This window comes from Tauraco erythrolophus, chromosome 5 (assembly GCF_009769465.1).
Source record: "Tauraco erythrolophus isolate bTauEry1 chromosome 5, bTauEry1.pri, whole genome shotgun sequence".
NCBI classification, from domain to species: Eukaryota; Metazoa; Chordata; class Aves; order Musophagiformes; family Musophagidae; genus Tauraco; species Tauraco erythrolophus.
The window spans coordinates 30,231,927-30,257,038 of NC_141469.1; the positions used below are offsets into that span (position 1 = coordinate 30,231,927).

Genomic DNA, 25,112 nt, shown 5'->3' on the forward strand with positions numbered 1-25,112 from the left:
ATAGGAAACCACTGCATAATATTTTCACAAAAACTAGGAACATTGTTCTCAATCTATCAATACGAAGTTTGACCCAGAAGAAATGCCATCTTTAATGTTTTATGCTTCAATCTCTAGAAACATTTAAAAATACAGTTGTGACAATGCTTACTGTAATGCTATTAACCATACTTTGAAATATGTGGTTATTTAATCTGTGCACAAAATTAACATTTCTATTTATAATTATTGATTTCTATTGAGTTGAGGAGCTAATGGATCCTTAGAAGTTTAGAAAATTAAGTCCTTTATTATGTACCTGGATATGAAAGTGGGAGCCTAATTTTACACATTTAAAAAACAAAATCACATAATTTTAATTCTGACTTAAATAATTTTAATGGTAGAGATCTTTGTATGGACTTTTCATTGGGATCCATACTAGTATTGACACATATTTAATAAGATAACCTCCAGCATGGGTTAAAGAGCTGTTTATACTCTCAACCATCATTGTTCCTTAACATGTTAGCTTCAAAACTCTGAACAAAGTGAAATAAATAAAAATTTATTAAATCTATCTACAAGGCTAGAAATAAATCACTATATTGTCATCTTGTTTTCACTGACAGCATATGCAGAAAGTCTGCTTTTAATGCAATTTCAGAAGTGTTACTAATAACACTAGTAAGTAATTGCAAGTGCAAAATGTACTTTCACTTGTAAATTAGTTAACTCATAATTTTAATAAATCTTCAGAAAATAAGTAACTCAAGGAGGAAAGTGGTAAAGCTTATCTTTAAGCTATTGGAACAGCTGAATGGATTTCTCTCACCTGATTTTAGGCATCTTTAGGCTAGTTATTGTTCTAAAGTATCTCTCTAGAAACCCTCTGTAGTCAGTAGACAAAGACAGGAATCTCCAGTGAGTAGTTCAATCTATCTGTATATGACACATTTACAGCTGGACCCAAGATTCCCCTGAAGATAATGTTTTCTAAGATTTAGATTATCAAATGTGATGAGATAAACTTACTTCAGATATTTAAAAGGACAGAGAAATAAGGAGACAATCTCAGAAGAGTCTTCCAAATGGAAAGCTTTCCTGTGCTTGAGTTGAAAATTAGGTGACAGATTCATCATATCAAAAGTTGATATTGATTGATGCAGCTTTCCTAAATTACCATTATGACCTTGGACTACATAATACATCCTGTATTTTTGCTTTTTCTGTATTTATTTCAAGTATATTTCTGCAAATCCTTCACAGATCCAATCTGAGATGTGATTTATCTCTTATTGTTAGAAAATGGCATTCACATCTTGTTAGAAGTTACAGAGAAACAAAATTGCTCTCCCTGAACAATTATGCTCCAACAGCCAAGAAGGAATATACTTGAAACAGTGATAGAAAATCTGGTTGTGGAAGTTAACTATTAATACTTCTTCTCATTGTTTCTGAGTGAAGGGTGAAAAAAATATAATCAACCTAGTCTAGTGGATGATTAACAAGAAAACCTCAGCATTATTTAAAAAAATAAAAAGCAGTACCTGCAAGTGGATCTACTAAAGAAACATTAATAATTAAAAAAATATATAGAAAGAGAAAAATCAGATGAGGAGTTTGATTTTACTGCCTTAATTTGGTTTAAGAAAATATTTTTGATATAAGAAAAACACCACCACAATCCAAAATTCGATTCCACAGGTTCCAATGAATAGAAGGATGGATGAAGCCAAGGCCCTAGTTTCAATTATATTTGAAAGGCAGCAATGATCAGAGGAGGTTCCTGAGTGCTAGAAGAAAGCAAGTGTCAGTTCTATCTTCCAGGAATGCAAGAAGGAGGATGCAGAAAACTACAGGCCAATCAGCCTCTCCTCAATTCCTGGGAAGGTGATGGAGCAAAGAATCCTGGAAAACTTCTGCAAACATTAAAGTCAAGATGACGATCTGGTTTAATCAGCATGGACTTACAAAGGGGAAATCACGCCTAACCAACAATAGCCTTCTGCGATGACATGACTAGCTCGGTGGATGAAGGCAGAGCAGATGATGTTGTTTACCTTGACTTTAGCAAGGGCTTCAAAACAATCTCTCATAAAAGCCTCATAGACAAGCCGATGAAGTACAAGCTAAATAAGCGGACAGTGAGGTGGACTGAAAACTGGTTGAACTGATAGGTTCAGAGGGTTTTGATGAGCGACATAAAGACCAGCTGGAGGCCAGGTGCTAGTGGAGTACCCCAGTGGCCAATACTGTTCAACACCTTCATTAACGACCTGGATAATAGGACTGTGTGCAACCTCAGCAAGATGGCAGACAATCCAAAACTGAGAGGAGCGGCTGACACATCGGATGGCTGCTCTGCGATTCAGAGGGACCTCAAGAATCTGGAGAAATGGGCCATCAGGAATCTCATAGAACTCATAGCTGTAATTACTTTTACTTTTTTTTTGTAGTGTCTTTTTCCCTCATTTATTTGTTTCTTCAAAATTTTCTCACTGCTTTTCCTTCTTTTGCAGTTGTCATTTCTTGCTGCACATGGGACCATACCTATTGATAAATTGCACTCACATAGCTCAGTTAATCAATTTGAGAAGAATTCTAAGCACAGGTTCAGTGAGCTACTTCCTTAACTGTCAACACTCTGCTTGCTCCTCTGTTAAAGACCAAACCTGCTGGAGAAACAGCGAGGAAGACTCCACACTGCCCAAAGTAGTATTCTCGTAATGGAGAACAAGACTTTAAGATCTGAGGGCACTCACAACCTCAATTCACTCAATTTTTCTGGCAGCTCCAAAGCTGGTGGCAACTCACTCATGAGAAATTACAGAGCAGAAATAATAAAAAACCCCAAAATTTTCATTATTTATCTTTTGGAAAATTGCCATATTTAATTATTGTCCACAGCAACATTTTTTATTATTGTGAAGGAATAAAATTATTTTTATGACTGCTATTATAAGACACAATTTCCATACAGTCTGAAGATCTAATTTTTAAAATACAGAAACTTCTCTACTTTAAAATAGAGAAACTATGAAAAAGAACAAGGTCACCATAGCAATACCATCCTCGTGTATAAGTGTTCGTACATTCCTAAGCAAATCTTGACTTGTCTGCAATTGCCACCTAGTGGCTAGTTAAAAATTAAAGAAATCTATTTTCCTTGTCAAAAAAAATAGAATCATACAGACTTCTGGTAAAGGATTTCTTAATTTTTGGTACTACTTACTGTTTTTCAGCAGTAATTACTTCAAAAGCAATACACTCCCCTCTTGCCTTAACCAGCACACAGAATTATCTAGGTTTTAGATGTCAGTCAAGTGGGAAACTTAAGTAATTCATCATCTTCTCACAAGCTTAAGCAGCTTTCAAAGTGAATACAAGGGAAGAAGAAAAGGGCAACCAAAAATACTGACTTCTGACTTTAGAGAGTTGGCCATAAGAATAGTGTATTTGATTTCCTATGACTAATCCTCTTTCTTCCATATTCTTTGAAAGTTAGACCTGGCAACGACCTCAGGTAATAATGTTTGAGCAGCACATGAGAAAGGACTCCATGAGTGATTTTTTAAATAATAAACAATATTTTATTTTACTAACTTATTGGATTTGACATGTTCTGTGAGAAATTTTTGTGTTAAATCATGGGTTCAGCCCAGATGCTTGGTTATATATTGACAGATTACTAACCTTTGCACAGCAAGAAAGGGAGTTCGTATATACGCAGCTCTATGAACCTTTCCAAGAGGCAAGACTGCTTTTGTTTCCCCATACATAAACAGAATAAATTTAATTACTTATTTAATTTCATTTTCCTGAAAGAAAATTATCCTCAGAACAAAGTTGTGTTAAACTAATGTCCCTTAATACAGACAGCTATTCAGCTCCGGGATGAACTCCAAGAAGATATGATTTGGTTTTGGTGAAAAAACAGTGCTAAGGCATAGAGATAACTACTCTGAGTGACAGCTGGAGCTAGTAAATATTGTACTGGTTGTATACTAGCTGTATATTAGAGCATTAAAATAAACAGCGTCAAAGCAATACTGACCAAAGGTACAAATACTGGACCTTTAAACACATGAAAAACTACAAGGTTTCCAGACTAGAGGAATTTATTTTCTGAAGAAAAAGTGTAACAGTTGTTTTAAATGAGGGCAAAATTTAGCATCTCAAACAAGACTGTTCCACATGCTGAGGAATTTACTGAGCATATGTTAGCAGGGAATTCCTCTTAAAAGGCTAAAGACTGAACAGGAAGCTGATTAAAAGAGTTAAAGGAAACCTAAATAATTGATGTCTCTCTGCTCACAGTGAGGAAAGGACAATTCTTGATTTGATAGAAGCGGTCCTTAACTATGAGTTCCTAGGAGTCACAGTCAGCAGACGATCAAGTTAGTACAGGAGAACTAAGGACAACAAGACCACACGGCAGTCAGCCAGATGACCTCTGCCTATTTTCAGTGACCTTTTCACAAACCACAGCTTTTTATTATTTTCATTCCAAACCTGAGAGAGTACAGCTATCTTCAAAACTCTGGGTGAAATTTCCTGAGGTTTTATATGAAAGGATGCTGAGAAAGTAAAGAATTGTCAAATTTTCCACTTACAGAAAAAAAGAACTGTCAGCAAAGAAAGCTGAATGTAATAGGAATGTAGAGCTACAGAGATAATTTTCCTGAAATTTTTCAGGAATGACAATGACAAAACTTTCGAAAATCAGTACTGTCTGAAAACTGGACCATCCAAACAAAAAGAATTCTCTTTTGTTATACCTAAATTTTTATTTTCCCCATATAATCCATTCTCTTTTTATTATTCTTCATTTGTCTCCTCCATTTTTTGGTCTTGTCAGTACTCTTTAGACTTTTTTGAAGTAATTTTTGCTGACAGAGATACAGAATGGTAGAATAATATAAAGTAGAACACCACTATTTTGTTATTGGTTTATACTTTTGTTATGTTAAAACATAATGAAACATATGTCGAGATCAGAATTAGACTATATTTTGTCCTTGCAAAAAGGAATTCAGCCATTAAAGGAATATACTAATGCCTCTCACTTTTGAGAGTTTGTAAGACAAGACATAATTTGTGTGCCTGAGATTTGGTTTTGTTTTTTTTTTTTTTTTTAAATTGTCCTCTCAGAACATAAGTCTCCAAGCTTGGAGTATTTCCTAAAAGCATGTATCTAAAAATCCCACTAATGGAATACTTCATATTAAAAATAAAACTATCTTCAAGCAGAATTTCTAAAATCATAATCAACTCACAAGAGTTCTTCTTCCTATAGAATTACAGACAAGATGATGCTCCAAGCTTTACTGAGCCAAACAGAAAACATTATGCTATAAAATGTAGTCCAGGCATTGGATACACCACACTCACCATTAAGTTAATAAATTTATACTAATCAGGACCATTACTACAGAGAATGTTAAAGACATGTATCATACGTGTACTCCAGATGCTAAGAGAACAAAGGTCTATGATGAAGAAACCTTATTTCTGCATTTGGACATTAAATCAACATGATGATATTCTGGAGCATCAGATATCAGTGTGATGATACCATTAACTGACTTTCCATACTGCAGTTGTCACACCAATAACTAAGAACATCCTATTGTAATGTTAATGTAATGTAAGCTTTCATCATGAATGCAATTGAATTGAAGTCTTATCAACATGCTCATTCATTTTTAAGTAAAATTTCCCTATCATAAAACAAAAAAAAAAACCATGAGTGAGGAAGAGAGGAAATAGACAATCTCTGTCTCCAACACTGTAGATATAGTTTCTTTAAACGCTCAAGTCTTCACTAAAATAAAATAAAGCAACAGCAAATTATTGTAAAACTATCAAAACTCTAAAAACTCACAAAAAAGAGATACTATTTCAGTGCTATTAGTGCAGTCATAACTAGCATATGACTCGAGTATTGGAATAAACATACGGAGAAGAAACATGGCACAAAAATATGTTCTGAATGCAAGAGATACTCAGAACACAGACCAACAATAACAAACAGCATGTGCAGTCTGACTTTCTCTAATCAGCTCAACTGAGTGATAGTGGTTTCTACTTACTAGAAAATACGACACTAAATTGCTTTGATGCAAAGGCCCAGAAAAAAGCAGAGACATTCTCCTAAGATAACCTATCATTGTTTTAGTGAAGCCCAGGTCAGAGCATACTTACCTAAAGATGATTTTATTAGCCTAGATAACATTATACAAGACTTTTGGCAAGATGTTTTATATGAATCTATAATATATGTCACTTGTCTCTACCCCCAGTACTTTCCAACAAATATATTTTTTTTAAAAAACAAAAAACATTCAAGTAAGATCAATGCAAACATAAGATGCATACTGTCTGTCCATTTCAAGTCAAAATTCATTTCAGTAGGACAGTGTACAAAAACAAGTTTACTAAAATTATATTCCTAATAGTGCAGTTTCAAAAGCAGCCAAAGCATTGGTTCATTTCTGAAAAAAAGGAAGATGTGATCACATCCCTGCTCCCAGACTTGGTGTCTGGCTCCTTACATTGCATCAGCTTTGCCAAACCCTTCTAAGATCTATGAAGGAAAGGGACAAGGGAAAAAAAGGACACTTCAAATTTGTATAGCAGCTCACCACCATTGAAACACCTTGTAGAACATCCTGTTTGTGCTGGAATCCAATTGTGACCATAGTCTACAAACTTTCAGAAAGAGTACTGGTAGCATCACAGATCAGCCTGTAGCCTTAACACGGCCTGGGACAGAATGCCTGAAATTTGAGAGCTGTCACACTAGTTTTGATAGCATGATTCTGACAGTCCACCTTGCTTGGCGTGCGAGTGTGGGTATGCTAAGGATGCAAAGCCTCCTGGGATAGTGTTATGAAAGGCAGACAGACAGCAGCATCTCATCCACACTGCCCATAAACAATCCCAAAAGTATTCTAAGACAGATTCGGTCCATTCACTCCAGAAGACATCCCAGAAGGGAAGTAATACAGATACAGTGAGAATAATCAGAAAAACTGGTTTGCTAAGTTAATTGACAGAACAGGCTCATTTTTTTATGGTAATTACTCAGAGGGGTCTCTGCTTGAAGAGATTGTCTCTTTAAGTAGAGAATTGCCATTAGAATGACAACCAGATGGGTAATTTGTTATTCATATTCTAAACACTGTTAGCAACATACATTTTCTAATAAACAAGCACGCAATTCTCTATCACACATTCACTATACGCATTACTTATATCTGTAGGAGAGACTGAAGTATATTCAATATTTCAGGTTTTTTATAGTCCTTCCTTGAGCACATGAACATTCAACATACCCTAATTAGTTTCTCTTTCAAATTACAATCCTGCTTTCCAAATCAAAGGCTAATATGCTCTGAATGACAGGTTAAATTACTGTATTTCTTTGCCTTTTTGGACAAGCTGGTAAAAGCATTTTTCCTGGGGAGAAATAGAAATGCTTTTATTATTTTTTTCCCACTCGGTCTGAGAAGGCAAAAAAAAAAAATATTTATCTTCAGCATAGCTTTTTGTTACTGAAAGGAAGGAAATGCTCCCTGAAGCCCACACCACTTTACGCTTTTTAGTTTAATGATACAAACATCTTCTGAAGTATAGAAGTGTAAACTCATTAGTAACATTTCAGTTCTACCTGCTGCAGAAGCCTGAAGGAAAGAAATCTTAATACAGAATATCTGATTCTCGCACCGAAGTTTACATCTTAAACCAATTCATAACATCCAATTATATGCAATCTTTAAATCTTTGAGTCAGTATTTCTCTTTTCATTCTGAAACAGGCTTTATATGCCTTTCCATCTCTGTCATGACTTATTTTTGCTTTAAAAGGTAAGAGACTGGAAAGGGGTATTCTAAGGTAGGTTTGGAGAACATAATTCTTTATGAATGCAACAAATAAATTTAATAGGAAAGCTATGAGCAATATAATAAAGGAGTATAAAATCATAGAATCATAGAATGGTTTGGGTTGGAAGGGACCTCAAAGATCATCTAGTTCCAACCTCCTTGCCATGGGCAGGGAAACCCTCCACTACATCAGTATCCTGAAGTAGACAAAACTAATATACAAAAATTAATTTAAAATAACATATTTGAATAATAAACCTAATAAACTTTCCCTAATAGTAATAAGCAATCCATTATAGAGTGGAAAAAAAATAACTAGCCTATGGATACATTACAAAATTATTTGACTGAAGAATTTTAGGATTTATATTTATTTTTAGTTTTCAGATATTCAGGTACTTATAGAGTAGCAAATAGAAAGTTACAACGCTACAGCAGATTACAGTATCAAACGTGTCCCTGTATATAATTATATAACACTTATTAACACGATGTACTATATAATTATATAACACTTATTTATGAAAAATTCATTAATTATGCAGCACACACATTGATAGAAGAAGAAACTAAATGAGAAGATGTGGACTGCACAGTTAAACTAAAATAGATGTATAAATGGAGAGCCGCTGAATTGAAGTTCTACCAAGAAACCCCCTCTAAGTTGCTGCAACACACAAGTCACAAAAATTCATGTGAATAAGCTTATCTATTGAGATAAACCCACATAATGTCAAAAATATACATCATCTGTACATCAGATGTGGATTTGACTGAAAGATCACACAAGAGTTTATCTGGAAAAAAAAAAATCCTGCTCTGTGCCTAACATCTGGTGATTTCCCCTGAAACCTATGAGCAAATCTCTCCTGGGCTCCATTTAATGCCTTAAAGGAAAGGGGACAGATAGATCTATTAACCTTTACAAAACAAATGAAAGAAAGAAACCTTTGTTTGCAACCCTATCTCCCACAACCATTGCAGCAAATGGGATGTTTTTCTACGTGAATTCTCACTTTATCTCATTTACACTTATCTTTTGCTTTAATCATTCCTTAAAGCATTTTAAAACATAGTTAAAAATAAACTATCTCAGCAAACATTCAGCTAAAATTTGACATAACATCATAGTAACTGCAAAAATATCTACAACATTTCTGATTTCTGGCAAGAATCTTCCCAATCCCTTACCACTTCGTTAAGTGACTGGGCATTGCAGTATATGTTCTATATCAATAAACGATTCAGAAACAGATGGTATAAGTTCCATAAACGTTTCACACAAAAAAAAGCCATGCCAATGTTTTCCTTATTAGGAAACACCAGCCTTAGGCAACCCTGGATGCTACCTTAGCATCGGTATTTTGGAGAAAAACAACCTTTAAGAAAAGTAGATTTTGTGTTATTTTTAAAGTGATGGGCCAAAGGTCATCTTGTGTTGTACGTGGTTGTTCAAGACAGCTGTCTCTTCAGCTCTGACTTGTAAATATCTGTGCATCACATCAGAATATTTAGGAAACTGTGACCTTCATGATCTTTTCCGTTCTCTCCCATCACTTTCCCCCGTCTGGGTGCATGCGAAGCAGAATGAGCAGTAACACTCCTCCATCCCACTGTTAATTCAGAATCCTAGACAGTTTTTTACTCCACAAAAAGCACAAGCGCTTCCTATAAATTGTTTGATGATAAATTGTACGGAAATAGGTACTATGAGGGTAGCAACATTAAAATGAAACCTGAACCGTGAAGTCAGATAGAAGAAGAGTTAAGAAAGTCACCAGTACTGTGAAGATGACCTCCCAGGACAGGGTTCCGCCAAAACAACAAAAGTCACCATACCGGTCAGGACTTGCAAGGAGCCACATGGGCCTACCCATGCAAAGTGAACACAACATAGATGTTACGCCTAACATCTCTACTCTTACGTAGAGCTGTAGAAGACCATGGCCTTTCTCCCAAGACTGCAGAAAGTTTCTAATGATATTTGTACCCATGAAGCTTCAGGCTCCTGCATAAACAGGTAAGAAGTACTCAGACCTGCATGGATAAGAACTGACAATACCTCTGGGCACAAGTTAAAAGGACAACAGCCTCGTGGGTTCCCTCTAGCCTTCATCAGGCAAGTCCCACTTCTGCATCTATTCCCCCTCTCTCACAGGGCTAGAGGTCAGGTCTTTGCTGAGAAAGGCCATGATTTAATCAAATAGAGCATTTCTGCAGGTAGGTAGTGACTACTTTTCTACTGCTATTCTCCTGCCTATGACTTGACTGGAGCCCCTGAAGCAGCCTGCAACCCTGTCTCCTCCCACATCAGGTCCATCCATGTAGCTATGGGCTGTGACAGAAGTGGAACACAAAAAGCCTGACCAATTCCTACAGTCAAAGGGCACTACACTTCCTAAACTCCAAGTAAAATGTTACAATAAAATATATTCAAATATCCCCCTAAAAAGGCCACTTTGGCAAAATAAAAAAATCCAAAGCTTCTAGCCGTCCTAAAAGTCATATAAAAGACATTCCAGCCACAAGCATACATAGAGATCATTATAGCCGAAGATGAGAGGAAGCACAAAGACCCAAGTGTCACAGCCATATAAGCAGCTGGCAAGTCCAAACCAACAGCATAGCCAGCTTAGCCCTTCTCTGCTATAAGGTCTGAAGCCAAATTCCAGAAGAAAGGAACTTCTTTTTTTGCCATAATCCCCAGGGTAGCTTCCAGGGCTCCCCGATCCTTCACAGGAAGTGGTTCACGAACACCAGGAATTCATTCCAAAGAAGTATTCAGTAGAAGCCTAGCAGGTGCATGCATGGCTCACAATTCTGCCTCTCTACTTCAGGTAAACTTCAGGTAACAATAATAAATTCTGATCATAACAGAAAATATTGGAACCTTATATTCTGATCATAACAGAAAATATTCACAAGTGTTCTAGAGTAAAACATCCATTTAATAAGCTTTTTCTGTCCATCATTTACACACAATATGGCAACTGCTAGACTTACATGAAAATAAACATTTCATGTTAAAATATTACACATTTTATATAAATAATAATATTTTTCAATTCTAATTAAAATTTAAGTCTTCTGTTAGTCTCACTTACTGGATGTTTGGCTGAAAGTCTGCCAGTCACAGTTCCTGTCTGATTCCATGTAGAGGAAATAAATCCCTGTAGTCAAGCAAAGTAAACATTCACACAAAGAAAAGAATGAAGACATGTTCATTGTCATATTGAAGACAATGAAACTTTATTTAATGTAAGCATCAGTAATAAAAACTCACTACGACCTACACTACAAAATCATAAAGAAATACTTCTATACATAAAAGTTCTTAAACTGTAAATAATGCAATCATTTCACATACTTTTATTATTTATTTGAAATATCATATATTACAGGCTACTTTTTGTATTTTTACCTTTCTCATGCACGTTTGTAGTCCATCCACGTAAGTTGATTTCATCTTATGAACCTAAATTACATAAAAGTTTAGATAAAAGCTTACACATTAAATAAGATTTTCCAATTAAAGATCTTAATTTCCAAGAACATACTAACTTTTTTGTACACTTATTTACTAAGATAAAACTGTCTTTTAAAAAATGAATGTATACTCACTAATAGCTTGACCTATTAGCATAAATTAGGTAAGTGCTGGGTTATACCCTCAAGCCAGGTCTTTGCAGATACTAGTAAATGAACTGTTGGAATTTTTTCTTTTACATCTTATTTCCCCAGGTCAATAAACTACATTGAAAAGCCACACATAAGAAAAACCCACCCCTCACTTTTTTTTCTTTTTGTTTAAATCTTGGACACTCATCCACTGAGAATCCAAACATTAAGTGTGAGACCACATTAACAAAGTAATTTTGGATTTTCAGGAAGCTCGTTACCTAAAAAAACCCCATCACTAGTTAATTCCTTCACTTTCTGTGGAGTATTTCTTCAGAACTCAGATAATAAATCTTCTGCTCTAAGAGTGTATTTTATAGCACTAAATAAATTTAACAGTGAAGTTTTCCAATTGTTTTTGCAACAGAGTTGTTTGATGGCTACAGTCCAACACAGGGCAAAACAGAAGCATAAACATGAAATTTAAAAACTCTTAAGAATACCTACAACTTCAAAATTTAAATGAATATTTGAAAGAATTACATTAGAGCCAAGTTTTTTATTTATTTAGCTGTGAATATATTATCAGTGCAACTACTGATATACGAAAAATATCAGCTCACCCGTCGGTATTCTAAAATTATCTTAGGCAAAGGATGAAGATCTTGCAACTTCTTTAGCTGTAAAATAAAGAATGTGAATTACTGGTATAGTTTTCTGTTAAGTTATATTATGTAACAATCTTAAACAGATTAAGTTTTGGAGGAAAAAATTCTCTGCCAAGCTGAATGGACAAAATACTGGCTAAAGAATAACGTCCTTTGAGCGATTTCACTCCCGTCCCAAGGAAGCCTTCATTTCCTTACTCCTCCTTTCATTTCCCTTCCTGTCCCAGACAGGGACAAAAAGACATGCAGACATAAAAACTTTTCCACAACAACATTAAAAATAGTGGGGCACAGTGAGGGTTGCTTATGGCCCTTTGTTTATTTTTGTGCTAGACAGCATCTAAGCAAGAGAGAACACAATAAAAGTATATTTACACACATACATATTTATACACACACAAAACACAAAAGGAGGATTTCTCCTGTTCATTCCCATAACGCAAGTTCCAGGAGGCTTTCAAGAAGAACTGAAATGGTCAAATCCAAAACCAATAATATGAAGTATATTTCTGTTTACTTTGATTGTAAATTGCCATAAAAATTTTGTTAAGAGTAAAAATTAAGTTATTCTAATAGAGGTTGGATACTTATAAGTACAACAAAAATATCTGCGACTACAACAGTTCAGAGTGAAAAATAGATGCAGCTGTACCAGAATGGAGATTTAAAAGCCTAAGTTTTTTTCTTACTACCAGGGGGAGACAATATATCAAGATTAATTATCTAGTATTTATCTACTGGAAGGTTTCAGCCTCCCTTTCTTTAAATAATAAAGTCTCAGAAATAGTTGGAAAGAGAGCACTGGACAAATACAATACAAAAATAAATCAAGATTGTTAGGCAAACTTCAGACAAATGACAATTTCATTAGAATATAACTTAGAAGCTTTGCTAAACCATGAAGGTGGTTTTAAAACCCCTCCCCATCTCACCACAACTTCTGAGGTGGACACAAGTTGTTGTACTTCAGTTCTGTGAACCTTCTCACATAGCATATGCAGTTTTAACTTTTCAAATAGTACCTACAGTAAGAAAAACACCTAAGAGAAAATGTTCCAATATTTTGAATGCTGAGACATAAGGGAAAATTATTTGGTGCCTGAACTTAAGTCTCGAAAACAGATTTCAAGGAAAACAGAACATACTGTAGCAAAAAGAACTAACAGAATTGAAAAGATCAGATCTTTATTTTTGAGGGTTGACAAAGTAGTGTATTCATAAAATCAAATGCATAACTTAAGTAAATACATTCAAATACAGATTAGCCAACACTGCCAGATTTATGAAAACCTGATATGTCCTCCATTAAAATAAGAAAATATTTATTATCAAAGAACAAGAATTCTGAAGTTGTAAGGACAGTTTTATATGCTTTACAATTCTTCTGTATCAATAAATTTACAGAGCTGACAACTTACATAACAACAGTAGTATAAATATTACCTCTCTGAGTTGACTACTGCTGGTCAAAAGGAATCGTTCCCCAGCAACTTGATGAGCTTCCTGTTCAAGCTCTTTGAGTCGCAACTATAAAATAGTACATCAGAATTATTCTGTTTATGTTACATTATTATTTTCTTCAATAATCTGCTACTTCCCAGACTAACGAGTATATTCAACTTCTACTTAAAAATAGGGTACTTGATAGTGTGTAATCATTGCTGGCTATCAACACTTGGTTTAGTAGATTGTTTACATACTCTTTATATTTCTTCATTATCTGGGAAGGGGATTTACTGTAGTAAAAAGTATCCAAATTTGGGGAAAAATAATTTACGTTACTGAAGACTATAGAGGTCTGAGAGAAACAGAGCTATGCAAAAAAATAACCTCTCAGATCACTATGACTGTCTAGTCAGATTTTATGCTACAAAACAGAAATCTCGTGTAGCTATTTTTATCAATGTGGAAATGGCAGACCCAGCACTCTCAGAACACATAAGGTGTAAAGAGAGTTTTATTTACGGAGAGAGACAGAGGTACCTATCACTTCTCAGGAAGATGGTTACTGATAACTGCAGGTTCAGGAAGAGTCATTACAGTTTTTATTCTACAACACATAACCCAAAAGGACCTATGCAATCTCAGTTCTGGAATAAAGCTAATGAAGCAAATGTCTCTTTCTTGCTTGCCTAAAGAAACATGGAAGTTTCCTAAAATGTAAACATCATTAGTTATATTTATAATAATAAAAATGTTAGAAACCCCAAACTGTCAGGTAAAACTTGACAAAACAAAAAGATTCCCTCCTCTTTTCAATCAGTCGTCCTCAGTAAAAGCAGAAAGATGATGCTATACAATTCCCAAAAGAAAAAATAAAGACAAAATTTACCCCCAGAATCTCTGATGTTTTTTTCAGTTCTTGTTTGTTCACATGTATTTGGTGTGTTTCCATCACTGTAAATACAATTATATATTAAGCACAGTTACAATTAACAATTTCAATCTTACGTTTTTCTTAGACTGTAAAATCGAAACTCAAACTCACACAGCTGTTATGAGGCTAAGAAAATGTGTAGTATTCTTGGGTATAACATTCTACTTGAGCAAAGTCAGCAGCTGTGTGAAAATGGTTCATTATTTTGAACTGAACTTTTATACCTGCCAGAACTTTGATAAGTGGAAGCTCTAATGTGCAAAATAATTTCCACAAACCTTGAACCTGTAAAGTAAGATACAAATAACTTCTTCAGTATCAGCCAGTTTTAATCTTAAAACATACAGTTGTGTCATTACGTGGATCTATTTTCCAGTAAGCAGTATTTCACTTTCTGTATAATCCTTTTTTATGACAACATTGTTTGTGGAATGAAATATCACTTAGCGTGAATTATAGTATCTAAATGCTGTCGTCCATTATCACTTCACTTTGCAGGGAACAGTAATACATTTTGTAATAGTAACCATTTCGTACAGGAATAGTAATAAAGAAACATATTTACCTAATTTTTCTAAACCGTTTATTTTTAGAGCAAGCTCCATTTTAATAGGACATATCATTATTCCTCTTTATTCACTTGAAAAATTCAGCAATCACTCAGAATTCACAATTTTGTTTTCATTAGGAAGAAAATAAAAGATGATGGGTTTATGTACCCAATTTAGTTACAAAGAACAGGAAGTCTGTTTTCCTCTAACCACTGAAGCAATCAGACAGCAACAGTTGTCTAAAAACTCCTGCAGTCTGGCTCTCAGTGTTTCTGTGCCTTTGATATTTCCCCGTTGCCTTCCTTCACAAATTGTTTCATCATACTGCTGTGCCACTTAGATATCCAGACTAATATGTCTCCATCAACTAAGTCCTACACTTGCTACCATCAATTTCAAGAAAAACTCCTAGGATCTTATGACATACCTTCCATCAGAACCTGAGCATGTCCCTAAATTCTGACACTTTTCTAGGTATATGATTACAGGGAGAAAACAAACACACAGGAAAAACCACTAAAAAGACTTCAAGACGCACTCTGAACTGTAGTAAGGGCTAAAATAGCATAAAGTAGTTCACTTGGAAGAGACCAACAAGGATCATCTGGCACAACTGCCTGACCACTTCAGGGCTGACCAGAAGTTAAAGCATATTAACAGCAGCATTGTCCAAATGCCTCTTAAACACCAACAGGCATGGGGCATTGATCACCTCTCTAGGAAGCCTGTTCCAGAGTTTGACCAGCATTTGGCTAATACAACAGAACAACAGATACACTGAGAGTCCCAAGGAATATATAAAAAAACAGATACTCTCTGTTTTAACTCTGTTAACATTGTTTAGACTGTTTTCACACAGCTTTAAAATACAAAAGAAAAGTCACAATATTCTGAACATTTCCCTTTCTTAGAATCTTCATTTAAGTATTTATTTAACTGTTGCAGAGGAAAAGATTCTTCTAAAGATTAACCTTCAGACTAACCACTTCCTCCTTCTGGAAAAAATGGCAAATTTCATGGACAACTTCATTTTAAATGTTGACCAGCACTGTAAACCAATAAGGATTGAAGCTTTCTATTTAACTCAAGTAGAGATTATGATTTGAATGAGAAGCACATCACTAACTCCCTTTAATTCATGATAATACCTCAAAAGTTATATCTGAGTAATTACTCTTTATATCTTACCTTTAAGTTATGAGCAAGGTCCATCATTACATTATAAAGCTTCTTCAAGTTTACACCTAAGTTTTGATACTGATATAAATAAATTGAAGAGGTTTAATGTTAACAAAAATATTTACAATACTATCTATTTTATAAGGGATTAAACTACATAAATATAACAGGAGACATACAGAAGAAATATTTAACATTTCAGTAATGTTTTTAGACCTCTGACAAACACAATTAATGAACAGTATTAGAGATCCTGAACATTAAGGATTTTACCTGTTCCTTTATTTACATTTTACACAGACTGAGCGTGAAGAAATAGTATCATTATACAGCATTTGATGTTAAAGTTGGAATTCTATTACTACTTAGAAAATTGCAAGGAATTTTTCTTCATTTTACTTCTCCCATCAGCACTGCCCCTTCTCTGTGTCTGAACTATTCATCTCCTTCCCTTCTGTTCCAGAGGTGTTCTGCACAGAGCCATGCTACCTCATTCAGTTGGCTAGAAGACCATTTTGAAATGCATACAGACAGTGCAAATATAATCTTTACTCCAAAAACACGATCATTAAACATAAACCTAGTGTCAACCAATTAAATTTGTTATCAGGGTGATACAACAAAAGGTAAACAATGAAGTGCTGCTTTTTATTATTAAATTCCTGTGAGGAAAGATGGGAATGTAAAAAATGCTGCAGACAGATTTTTCTTTCCTGCAGTCTGTATCTTCAACGATGGCTGAACAATCAAAATTATGGAACAAATTTGCATCTAAGTGCAAAAACCCTAGCACTTGTAAAATTCCTGGGACACAAACCATAGAACTTAAGAGAGCATTCCAGAGGACTAGAGTTATATGCTTGCCTGTCCATGTACTCTTCCCCAAAAAATCACATACTAGTCTGTGTTGGAGGCAGGAAAATAAGTTACATGGAATTATGTATGATATGTTATGATAGTTCTTAGCTTATGTAAAACGGTGACATTAAACTAAGGGTCATTTGTGTAAAAAGAGCCATTTACTCTGTTTTGATAAATACTGCTGAGAATATAGCTGCAGTATTGGAGCAACTTGGCCACAATACTTTAAGACAGACATTAAAAAGTATCAGATAGGCTAAAGAAGAGAACCAAAAATAATATTAAGTTTAGAATACCTGACCTACAAAGAAAGAGGTCAGGTTTATTTAGTTGAGAAGAATAAACTGAAGTTTTTATAAAGAGACCCAGAGAAGCTGTAGATGCCCCATCCCTGGAAGTGTTCAAGGCCAGGTTGGATGAGGCTTTGGGCCACCTGGTGTAGTGGAGGGTTCCCCTGCCCATGGCAGAGGGGTTGGAACTAGATGATCTTTGAGGTCCCTTCCAACCCTAACCATTCTATGATTCTATATATGAATTATTTTCATGTACACTAAGTACAGAACTATTGGCTTAATAGAACCTGCTTAACCTGCAGGTTACTTTTTTTTTGTAAAGTTAGATGAGCATCTTTAAAGGACAATCCAGATTTTAACTGCTTCAAAAATCTGTTTAACGTTTTCTTGTTTATCTCTAGAATGCAGACTTCATCATTAACCACATAAAAAAAAATTAAATTTATCAATTTTTAACTTCATCTCCTCCTAGTTTCATCAACTGACTCTCAGCTATAGTACTACAGGATTTGCTGAATAGTACCACAGCATTCACTTTATCCACTGCCTTCATAATAATTTAGAAAACTGCTAGTACAGTGCCCTTCAGTCTTTCTGTCTCCAACATAAATAACCCAATTTTTTCCATATTGTCCTTGTAAAGCAGCTGTTCCATGCTTTGAAAGGAAATTTCAGTTGCCTTTCTATGTACCTTTTAGAAGCCCACTGTACCTTTCTTGAAATCCAGAGAATAAAACTGCACAGTCTTCAAGACAGGGGTGCACCAAGGTTTTCTGTGGCAAAAACATCACGTCTGTTTTCTTGTTCTCAATACCTTTCCTTATGGTGCCTATATTTTGTTGGCTTTTTGGCTGCCACTACACATAGAACCAACATAAAACCAGCAACAATAATTTCAAGATCTCTTTGTAAATTGAAACTACTCTGGATGCATTACTTTCACCCTACCTACGTGGAAGCTCATCTGCTGCTTTTACGCCCACTCATTTTCATGAAGTCCTCTGAAGTTCCATAACCTGAGCTCAGCATTTGACCATCCAAAAAGGTAGATGCGAGATTCATTTGACATAAGGCATTATTTTAATAAGGGTAATTAAGATTTCTAAGAAAGATTCCGGTATAGTTCTTGGTTTATATAATAAATGGGAAGGAAAAAAGGAAAAAGAAAATCCCTGAAAGGAAAGACCGACGTGAGAGAAGCCAGACAGGGAAAATCTGCATTAAACTCCATGTGACTATGGAATTTTGAGCAAGTACAGAAACTCAGAATGAAAGATAGTTATCCCAGACATGATGTAGTACTGATTGCAGGTTTCTGACCATGATAGTTGGGGGGAGCGGTAATCTATAGCAAGTAGAACTGCAGAATGTCTAATTTTATTTATTTTATTACAATTTTATGTTTGACAGGAGTCAAACGTACATCACATGGAGGACTCAGAAGAAGTCAATTTTGAGGCCAATGGAATCCTAACCACTTTAGAAGATAATCTGGTAACACTCACTGTTTCCTCTTCAATAGCCACACTGCTGGAGACTGACCTAGATTTGCCTAGACTCCTGGTAAACAGGGTATTCCAAGATCATTTCTACTAAATAAATATACATAGGCAGGGTTCAAAATAAATTTAAATTTGCTTCCTAGGTGAATTACATCTTTCTGTCAAGAATAGTAAAAATGTTTTTTAAAAAAAGATAATATATTGACAAGTAAAGCAAACAGCCATGAAGTCCCATTGAAGGCTTCTCAGTTAGAAAAGAATGGAGAGGGTCCCCTGGGCACCTTGTACACGGTCTGTTTTCAGGTTTATCATTCACCCTATGTGTATTTTAAATGAATCCTAATTATTTTATGCTCACTTTATTATTTGCATTCCTATCTTGGAGCTGATGGAACACTAAGAGGGGCTCTCATGCTATGAGTTGCAGAAGTTTCTTTCCTCTACACACCTGCAGTTATTCTACAGCCTTTTTACCTTATTGCTCTCATGAAATACCTACAGTTGGGAGAAATATTCTGCTCCAAAAGAAAAATATTCTGTTTTCTCCACTCAAACTGAACTAGAAAGTGTTCTTCTTACCAGAGTATGCTCTCAGAAATTATGCTACCAAATCTGACTTTGCTGCCCATTTCACAGTTTCATGGGTTTTATTCGATATACTCAGAATCTTTCCTTTGGTCCTTCTGTGATGAGAAGGAAAGAAAAGGATATTTCTACTTATTATCAGATTTACACACTCCTCTAAGATTGCTTAGAAAATGAAGACAATGCTTCAGTTTCAATAAAGCATCCAATATTGTGTGAAGAATAAGATTCTACAATCTGGAAGAGTATATGCAATGTAACTAGATGCGATATCACTCTACTAAACTGGTTATCATTAACCTATGAGTTATGGACTAAACCAGAAAGATTGCCATTGAAATCGTTGTCAAGAGTATTTTCTTAAGAACAGATCCTATGTCAGAACGCTATGGTCCTCCAGGGCTTTTAACCCACCCAGCCAGAACAGTAGTTATTTTGAAGCAAAAGCAGTGAAGAATAATCAAAGCAATTGGGAAATCTTCAAAAATCCATCCTAAAGGAGGGTGTATACAGTCTAAACAGATCTCCAAATTAAGGATTTTTCTAAAAAAAATTAATAAAATAAATTCATATCAAAATTAATGGACAGGACCTCTTCAGGGAGGTAAGGACCCTTCTGAGTTTGTAAGAAGGTATCTCTGGACATCTTTTTCCATCTGAACAGGGTCTTTTGCAGGAATTGCTCCCTGAGCTGGACACCATTATCTCCTTCTTATGTTCAGGTTGACTCTCAGAACCTCTTTGTTGTATATCTAGGGAGTGAGGGCAGACACAGACTGAGACACCAGTACATCAAAACATTTGATCCTGTGCCCTCGCAGCACAAGTCAGCTGTAAATCAACAGGTAAGCATAATCCATCCTCTAAATAGTGTATAAAAATGCGCCTTGTGTACAAAACTCACAATTTTGGCCTACTGTTTGCAAAACAGCCCCCATTATCTGAAGGAAAACAGAAGTCTGGAACCAAAGCATTCCAGCAGATGCAGACTGACAAGAGCAATGTTTCATCTGTTATTGGATCCAAACAGAATACAGAAGAAATCCAAATTACTTGTTGCTGCACAAACACAACAGAACCAGAAATGACTGAAAAACAGTTTCTCTTAGGACAAATTATAACACATTATTGCTACAAAGGCAAGCATTCTGGTACACAGCTGGGGAAGAACCATCACAGGAACTTCATCATATCAGTCTAACTAACCTTTAAGAGAAGAGGAAAAGTGCTGAGCTAGTAGAAGCATAGGAGACACCTATTAGTTATAGGAAGTTATGTTTCATGCTAAAAACAAAACCGCTCCAGTTTTCAGGTAATCTTTGCTGCAGACACATTTCCCTACCACATACTATAAAACAACGGGGGCACTAGTTTTGCAGTCATTCAAAACACACTTAAGCCTGGACCATAGTTGTTTTTATCTTAAAAGACCATATGACTGAAGATACAGCAGATAAAACAAAATTGATTCTGCATAAGATGATGTCTGTTAGCAGGAAGCATGTTCTAGCAAAGCTCCAGCAGCAGAAGAGAGTTACAACAGGGTAGTGGATTCCATGCAGGCTCCCCATCTGCTCAAGGGCTATCAGTCTATACAACTCCAGCACTGTTTGCGTTGGTCATTTGTGAGTAGACAACAGGGACACCTACTGTACAGGCATCCCCTCTGCCTACAGCAGACTTGAACACCGCATGACTGAGAATTGGTAGGCCCTTGAAAGCAGGATGCAGAGGGCTCTCTCCAAAGCTGAAATATCTAGATTCACTGGCAGTCATCCTTGTTTTATAACAGTCTAGTCCTATCAGTGAGGACTTCTTGCTACCCTAGACAGATTAATTTAAGCAGGCCCATACTCCAGTGAAAAGCCATCAACCTGTCTCCAGGACATCTCATCCACACCCACTGGTTCTGGAACAAACAAGTTGTCTGTGAAATACTACAGCTTACTTCCATCCCATTCTGGAGCTGGAAGTAAGTCCAACGACAGGCTTCAGTTGACACCGAGATTCCTCATAAGCAAATGCAGCAATGACAAGAGCAGCATGAAGTTTGGCACCTGCTTCAGCAAAGATTTCAAGGTATATGGAGGATGACCTCTTTTACTGAGCCTTTTGGCACAGCACCAAATATGCTGACAAGCAGCAAGTAGCACATATTCTGTGCTAGAGAGGTGTGTGGGCGAGTAGCAGGCTACAGAATAATATTGCGGTCATCCCAAGTACTCCGCTGGATGGACAAGACTAGCACAATACAGAGGGAGCTTAACTGAAGTAGTGAGGCACAAGACATGATGTATCACCTGGCCTGGATCCTTCTGGGAGTACAGACAACTGTTAGGAACCTACTAGTAAAGTCAGAGCAAGAAGGCTGAAGAGATAAATCTGGCAAAGAGATAGGATTCACAGGAAGAACTGAGAGTCACTGAACAGAGAAGCCAAAAAGAAAGTGGGAGAGTCCAGGGAACAAGCTAATTGCATAAGGAATAGGGGGGATAACCAGAGGATGTTAGGAAGAGGCATTAACTGGGACTTGGGCAAACAAGTGAGCATAAAGCCACTGGAGATGGTTGGGACAAGGAAGCAAACTAGACCTGAAATACGGTAGGAAGGAAATAAGACTTCAATATTTAACTCAGTGCTGGGAATAAAGATGACAAAGTTGAGAAACAATAACTAAGAATAGATGCTGTATACAAAGAACAAAAGACTGAGTCAAGTTAAAGAGACAAGATTGAGGATGCTGACTCACAGGAGGAGACATCACATATAGAAATAACCAACAAGTATATAGCTTCCACCTGTTTGCCTGTCCATTCCCTACACTAGTAGCTTAATTCATGAAGTAGCTTCTGAACAACTGCAGTTTGCAGCTAGTGGTTTAAAGGAAACAGGCTCTCTTTTTCTCAGAAATGTCTATTCCGATGAGTATGTGCTGATACAACTGACCTCTGTTCCATGCTTTAAGCCCACTTGACTTCAGTGGATTTGTATCCTAGAAGCCCTATAATTATGTTACAATACTTGTGTCTGAACAAGCAAAGCCTCTGAAAAGTGAAAGGTCTAAAAAAAACAAAAACACACCACCAGTTAGGTTGGTTGCGGCACATCTATTTTTATCATTTAAACAACCTCTGAAGGCTAATGTGGCCAGAGTAGATCACCATAGCCCAAAATATAAATTCTGAAATTTTATAACATTGAAGTTTCAACAGACATTAAGACGTTTCTATAGTGTTGGGAATAGCTTCTCAAAAAGTTCATTAAGCACTCTCTCTTATTGAGGAAAAAAAAAGTCAGATTTTTCATTCATATGCTTGAAGGTTCACATTTGACCCCCTACTGTCCCTCAGCCTATGATGTGGTATCTTTACCAGCTGTGAAATTCAGCAAAATTGTTAATTATCTAAACACCGGATACAAGTTCACAAGAATTAGGGAACAAGGCATTAGATGTTTTGGAAAGGAAAGCTAGAAGTCAGTTTGGAAGAAGGTAGAAAAAAGGATCAGATTATATATTAATTTTGTTACTGAAGCTTATGGTTTTGAAGCAGTTTTACAGCTGTTCCTGGAGAATATGATCCCATCATGGCAGAAAGCAGTGAACCCTTCCCTTCTTCCCTTTCTTTAAAACTAGACTTCTAACAAGTAGTATTAAATAATAGTTTTCTTCCATCAGAAAAGCATCATCTGGGGTTTTTTTGCAATATTTTGTAAGCAAAAGCAATTCTTTCATCATTTCCCTCCCCTTTTAACCCAACCACAAACAATTTAAAACAAACTACTTACTGATGCATTTCGCACAGCGCCTGTATTTGTATTTGCTGTTCCCATAGAAAAAGGCTTTTCAAAATACTTCTGTATTAAACATTCGAAAGAGGGAACTGTGTCGATGGGGTTTATCAGCCATGCCGCAATCCTTGGATCTAACACAACACTATCAGCAACTACAAAAATAAGTTACTTTTGACAATCAAAATATTTAAATTACCTCCCATACTGAGAAATCCCTCTAAAGTTTTGCCTGTCATTCCTGTAGACACACATACATCATAAATAGACAAGCATTTACACCAGAAAAATGTTAAACATGGAATTTGCAGCTGTAACAAACAGTTAATATCATGAATACATAGGATTAAGCTCAATATTAAATATTTTTGAAGAGGGTTTTTTTTGCGGATTTGTTTTTGTTTAGGGTTTTTTTTTTTTCAAGTTTTAAAATGTAAATAAACCTTTAGTTCTTCAAATTGACAGTTAAAGCCTCTCTTTCACTGAAAAATTTCCAATTGCAGTTTTTCTTGTGAGTGTCGCCCTCTGATACAGTTTTGTTGTTGCTGTTAATTTGATTGATATCCACAAAATTGCTACTGGAGGTCAGGGGAGAGAAGATTTACTTCCTAGCAATCAGACTTCTAAGATCTTTAATGGATGTACAAATTCACATATGGGTGTACAATATGGTGTTCTCAAAAATTTGAACCTTTTGTCCTTTAGCATCATAGGTGCTTTCACTGCACTTTCTCTCCTGTTCATATACATACATAGGATGGAGCAAGCCTAGTTCTGCGTCACTTCCCTTTTAACCACAATCTCAACATATGTACTGCAGTACTACAAAGGAGAGAGAAACTAGTGTCTAGAATGCTTTGAGATATATTCAAAGACAGATCTGAGTATCCTCTTCAGTAACACCCAAGTTCAAACGACAACTCACAGGTACATTTATAGAGAGCTCCATGCTACACCACCTTACAGACTCAGTTACCTGGAAGCAAACTGTGACGTCCATAACACAAGTTACAGCTGCAGGACTATTATAAAGAGAACCAGGCTTGTTTACCTCCACTGATAGAACTGCTGCTGAAAAGAACTTCAGGTGGCTGCTCAGCACATGTTAGGGAAGGAGACATCTTGCCCCTGAATCAGCCCGAGCTCTGCTGGGTGGCCAGATAACTGAATGACAGTTCATTTGCATGGTCTTATACCAGGATTTTATGTATCTCACTATCCTTTTCTCTGAATGCAGCCAGCTATCCACATTGGAAGCTAAAAGATGCGAAGGAACAGCCTTGGAAACTGTCTCAAGGGTACCCTCCTGACAGTACTACTAAGAGAGTCTGTCTGCAATTGGAAGAACAGTCTTAGCCTTGGAATTGTGCAGCTCAAAGTATGTCAAACTGCATCCACTCCAAAATCAAACTCTGGATGTGCCCACAGGATTTTCGCTGCTCTTTCAGCAGGAAGTAATCCCCACAGGTATTAAATGAAGCTTTGACAGCTGCAACAGTCAGGTTTGCCATGAACTCAAATGATGCATTGTGAAGGGTCAGACTAAGCAACACAGCCTCTCTGAGGGGCTGTAACACTCAGCAGCTGATACCTGTTAGAAATACCCAGAGGCTGCAGGAAGGCTCTGTCCAGTGAGATGCTGGACATTCACAAGCTCACGTGAAGACTGCATGAAACGAGCACTGATTTTTCTAATAATAACAACTGTGTCTTACCAAGGATTCATAGAAGAGAATTCTGTCACCAAAGAGTCTCTGAGACACCTCAAAGATCCTTTTCTCATATCTCTATTTACAATGAGCGCAAGACAGTCTCTAGCTA

The 25,112-nt window shown here is 36.1% G+C and overlaps 1 protein-coding gene across 1 annotated transcript in view; it reads right to left on the reverse strand.

Moving 5' to 3' along the window:
- POLN (DNA polymerase nu) overlaps positions 1-25,112 on the reverse strand; it is a 103,531-nt gene that overhangs the window by 66,468 nt on the left and 11,951 nt on the right. Inside the window, exons 6-14 of the mRNA XM_086611734.1 lie at positions 23,289-23,446; positions 16,271-16,339; positions 14,756-14,816; positions 14,487-14,551; positions 13,598-13,681; positions 13,087-13,176; positions 12,110-12,166; positions 11,290-11,343; positions 10,973-11,038 (exon numbers count right to left, since the gene is read on the reverse strand). Coding sequence (XP_086467860.1) covers positions 10,973-11,038; positions 11,290-11,343; positions 12,110-12,166; positions 13,087-13,176; positions 13,598-13,681; positions 14,487-14,551; positions 14,756-14,816; positions 16,271-16,339; positions 23,289-23,446 — 704 coding nt within the window. The remainder of the gene's footprint in view (positions 1-10,972; positions 11,039-11,289; positions 11,344-12,109; positions 12,167-13,086; positions 13,177-13,597; positions 13,682-14,486; positions 14,552-14,755; positions 14,817-16,270; positions 16,340-23,288; positions 23,447-25,112) is intronic.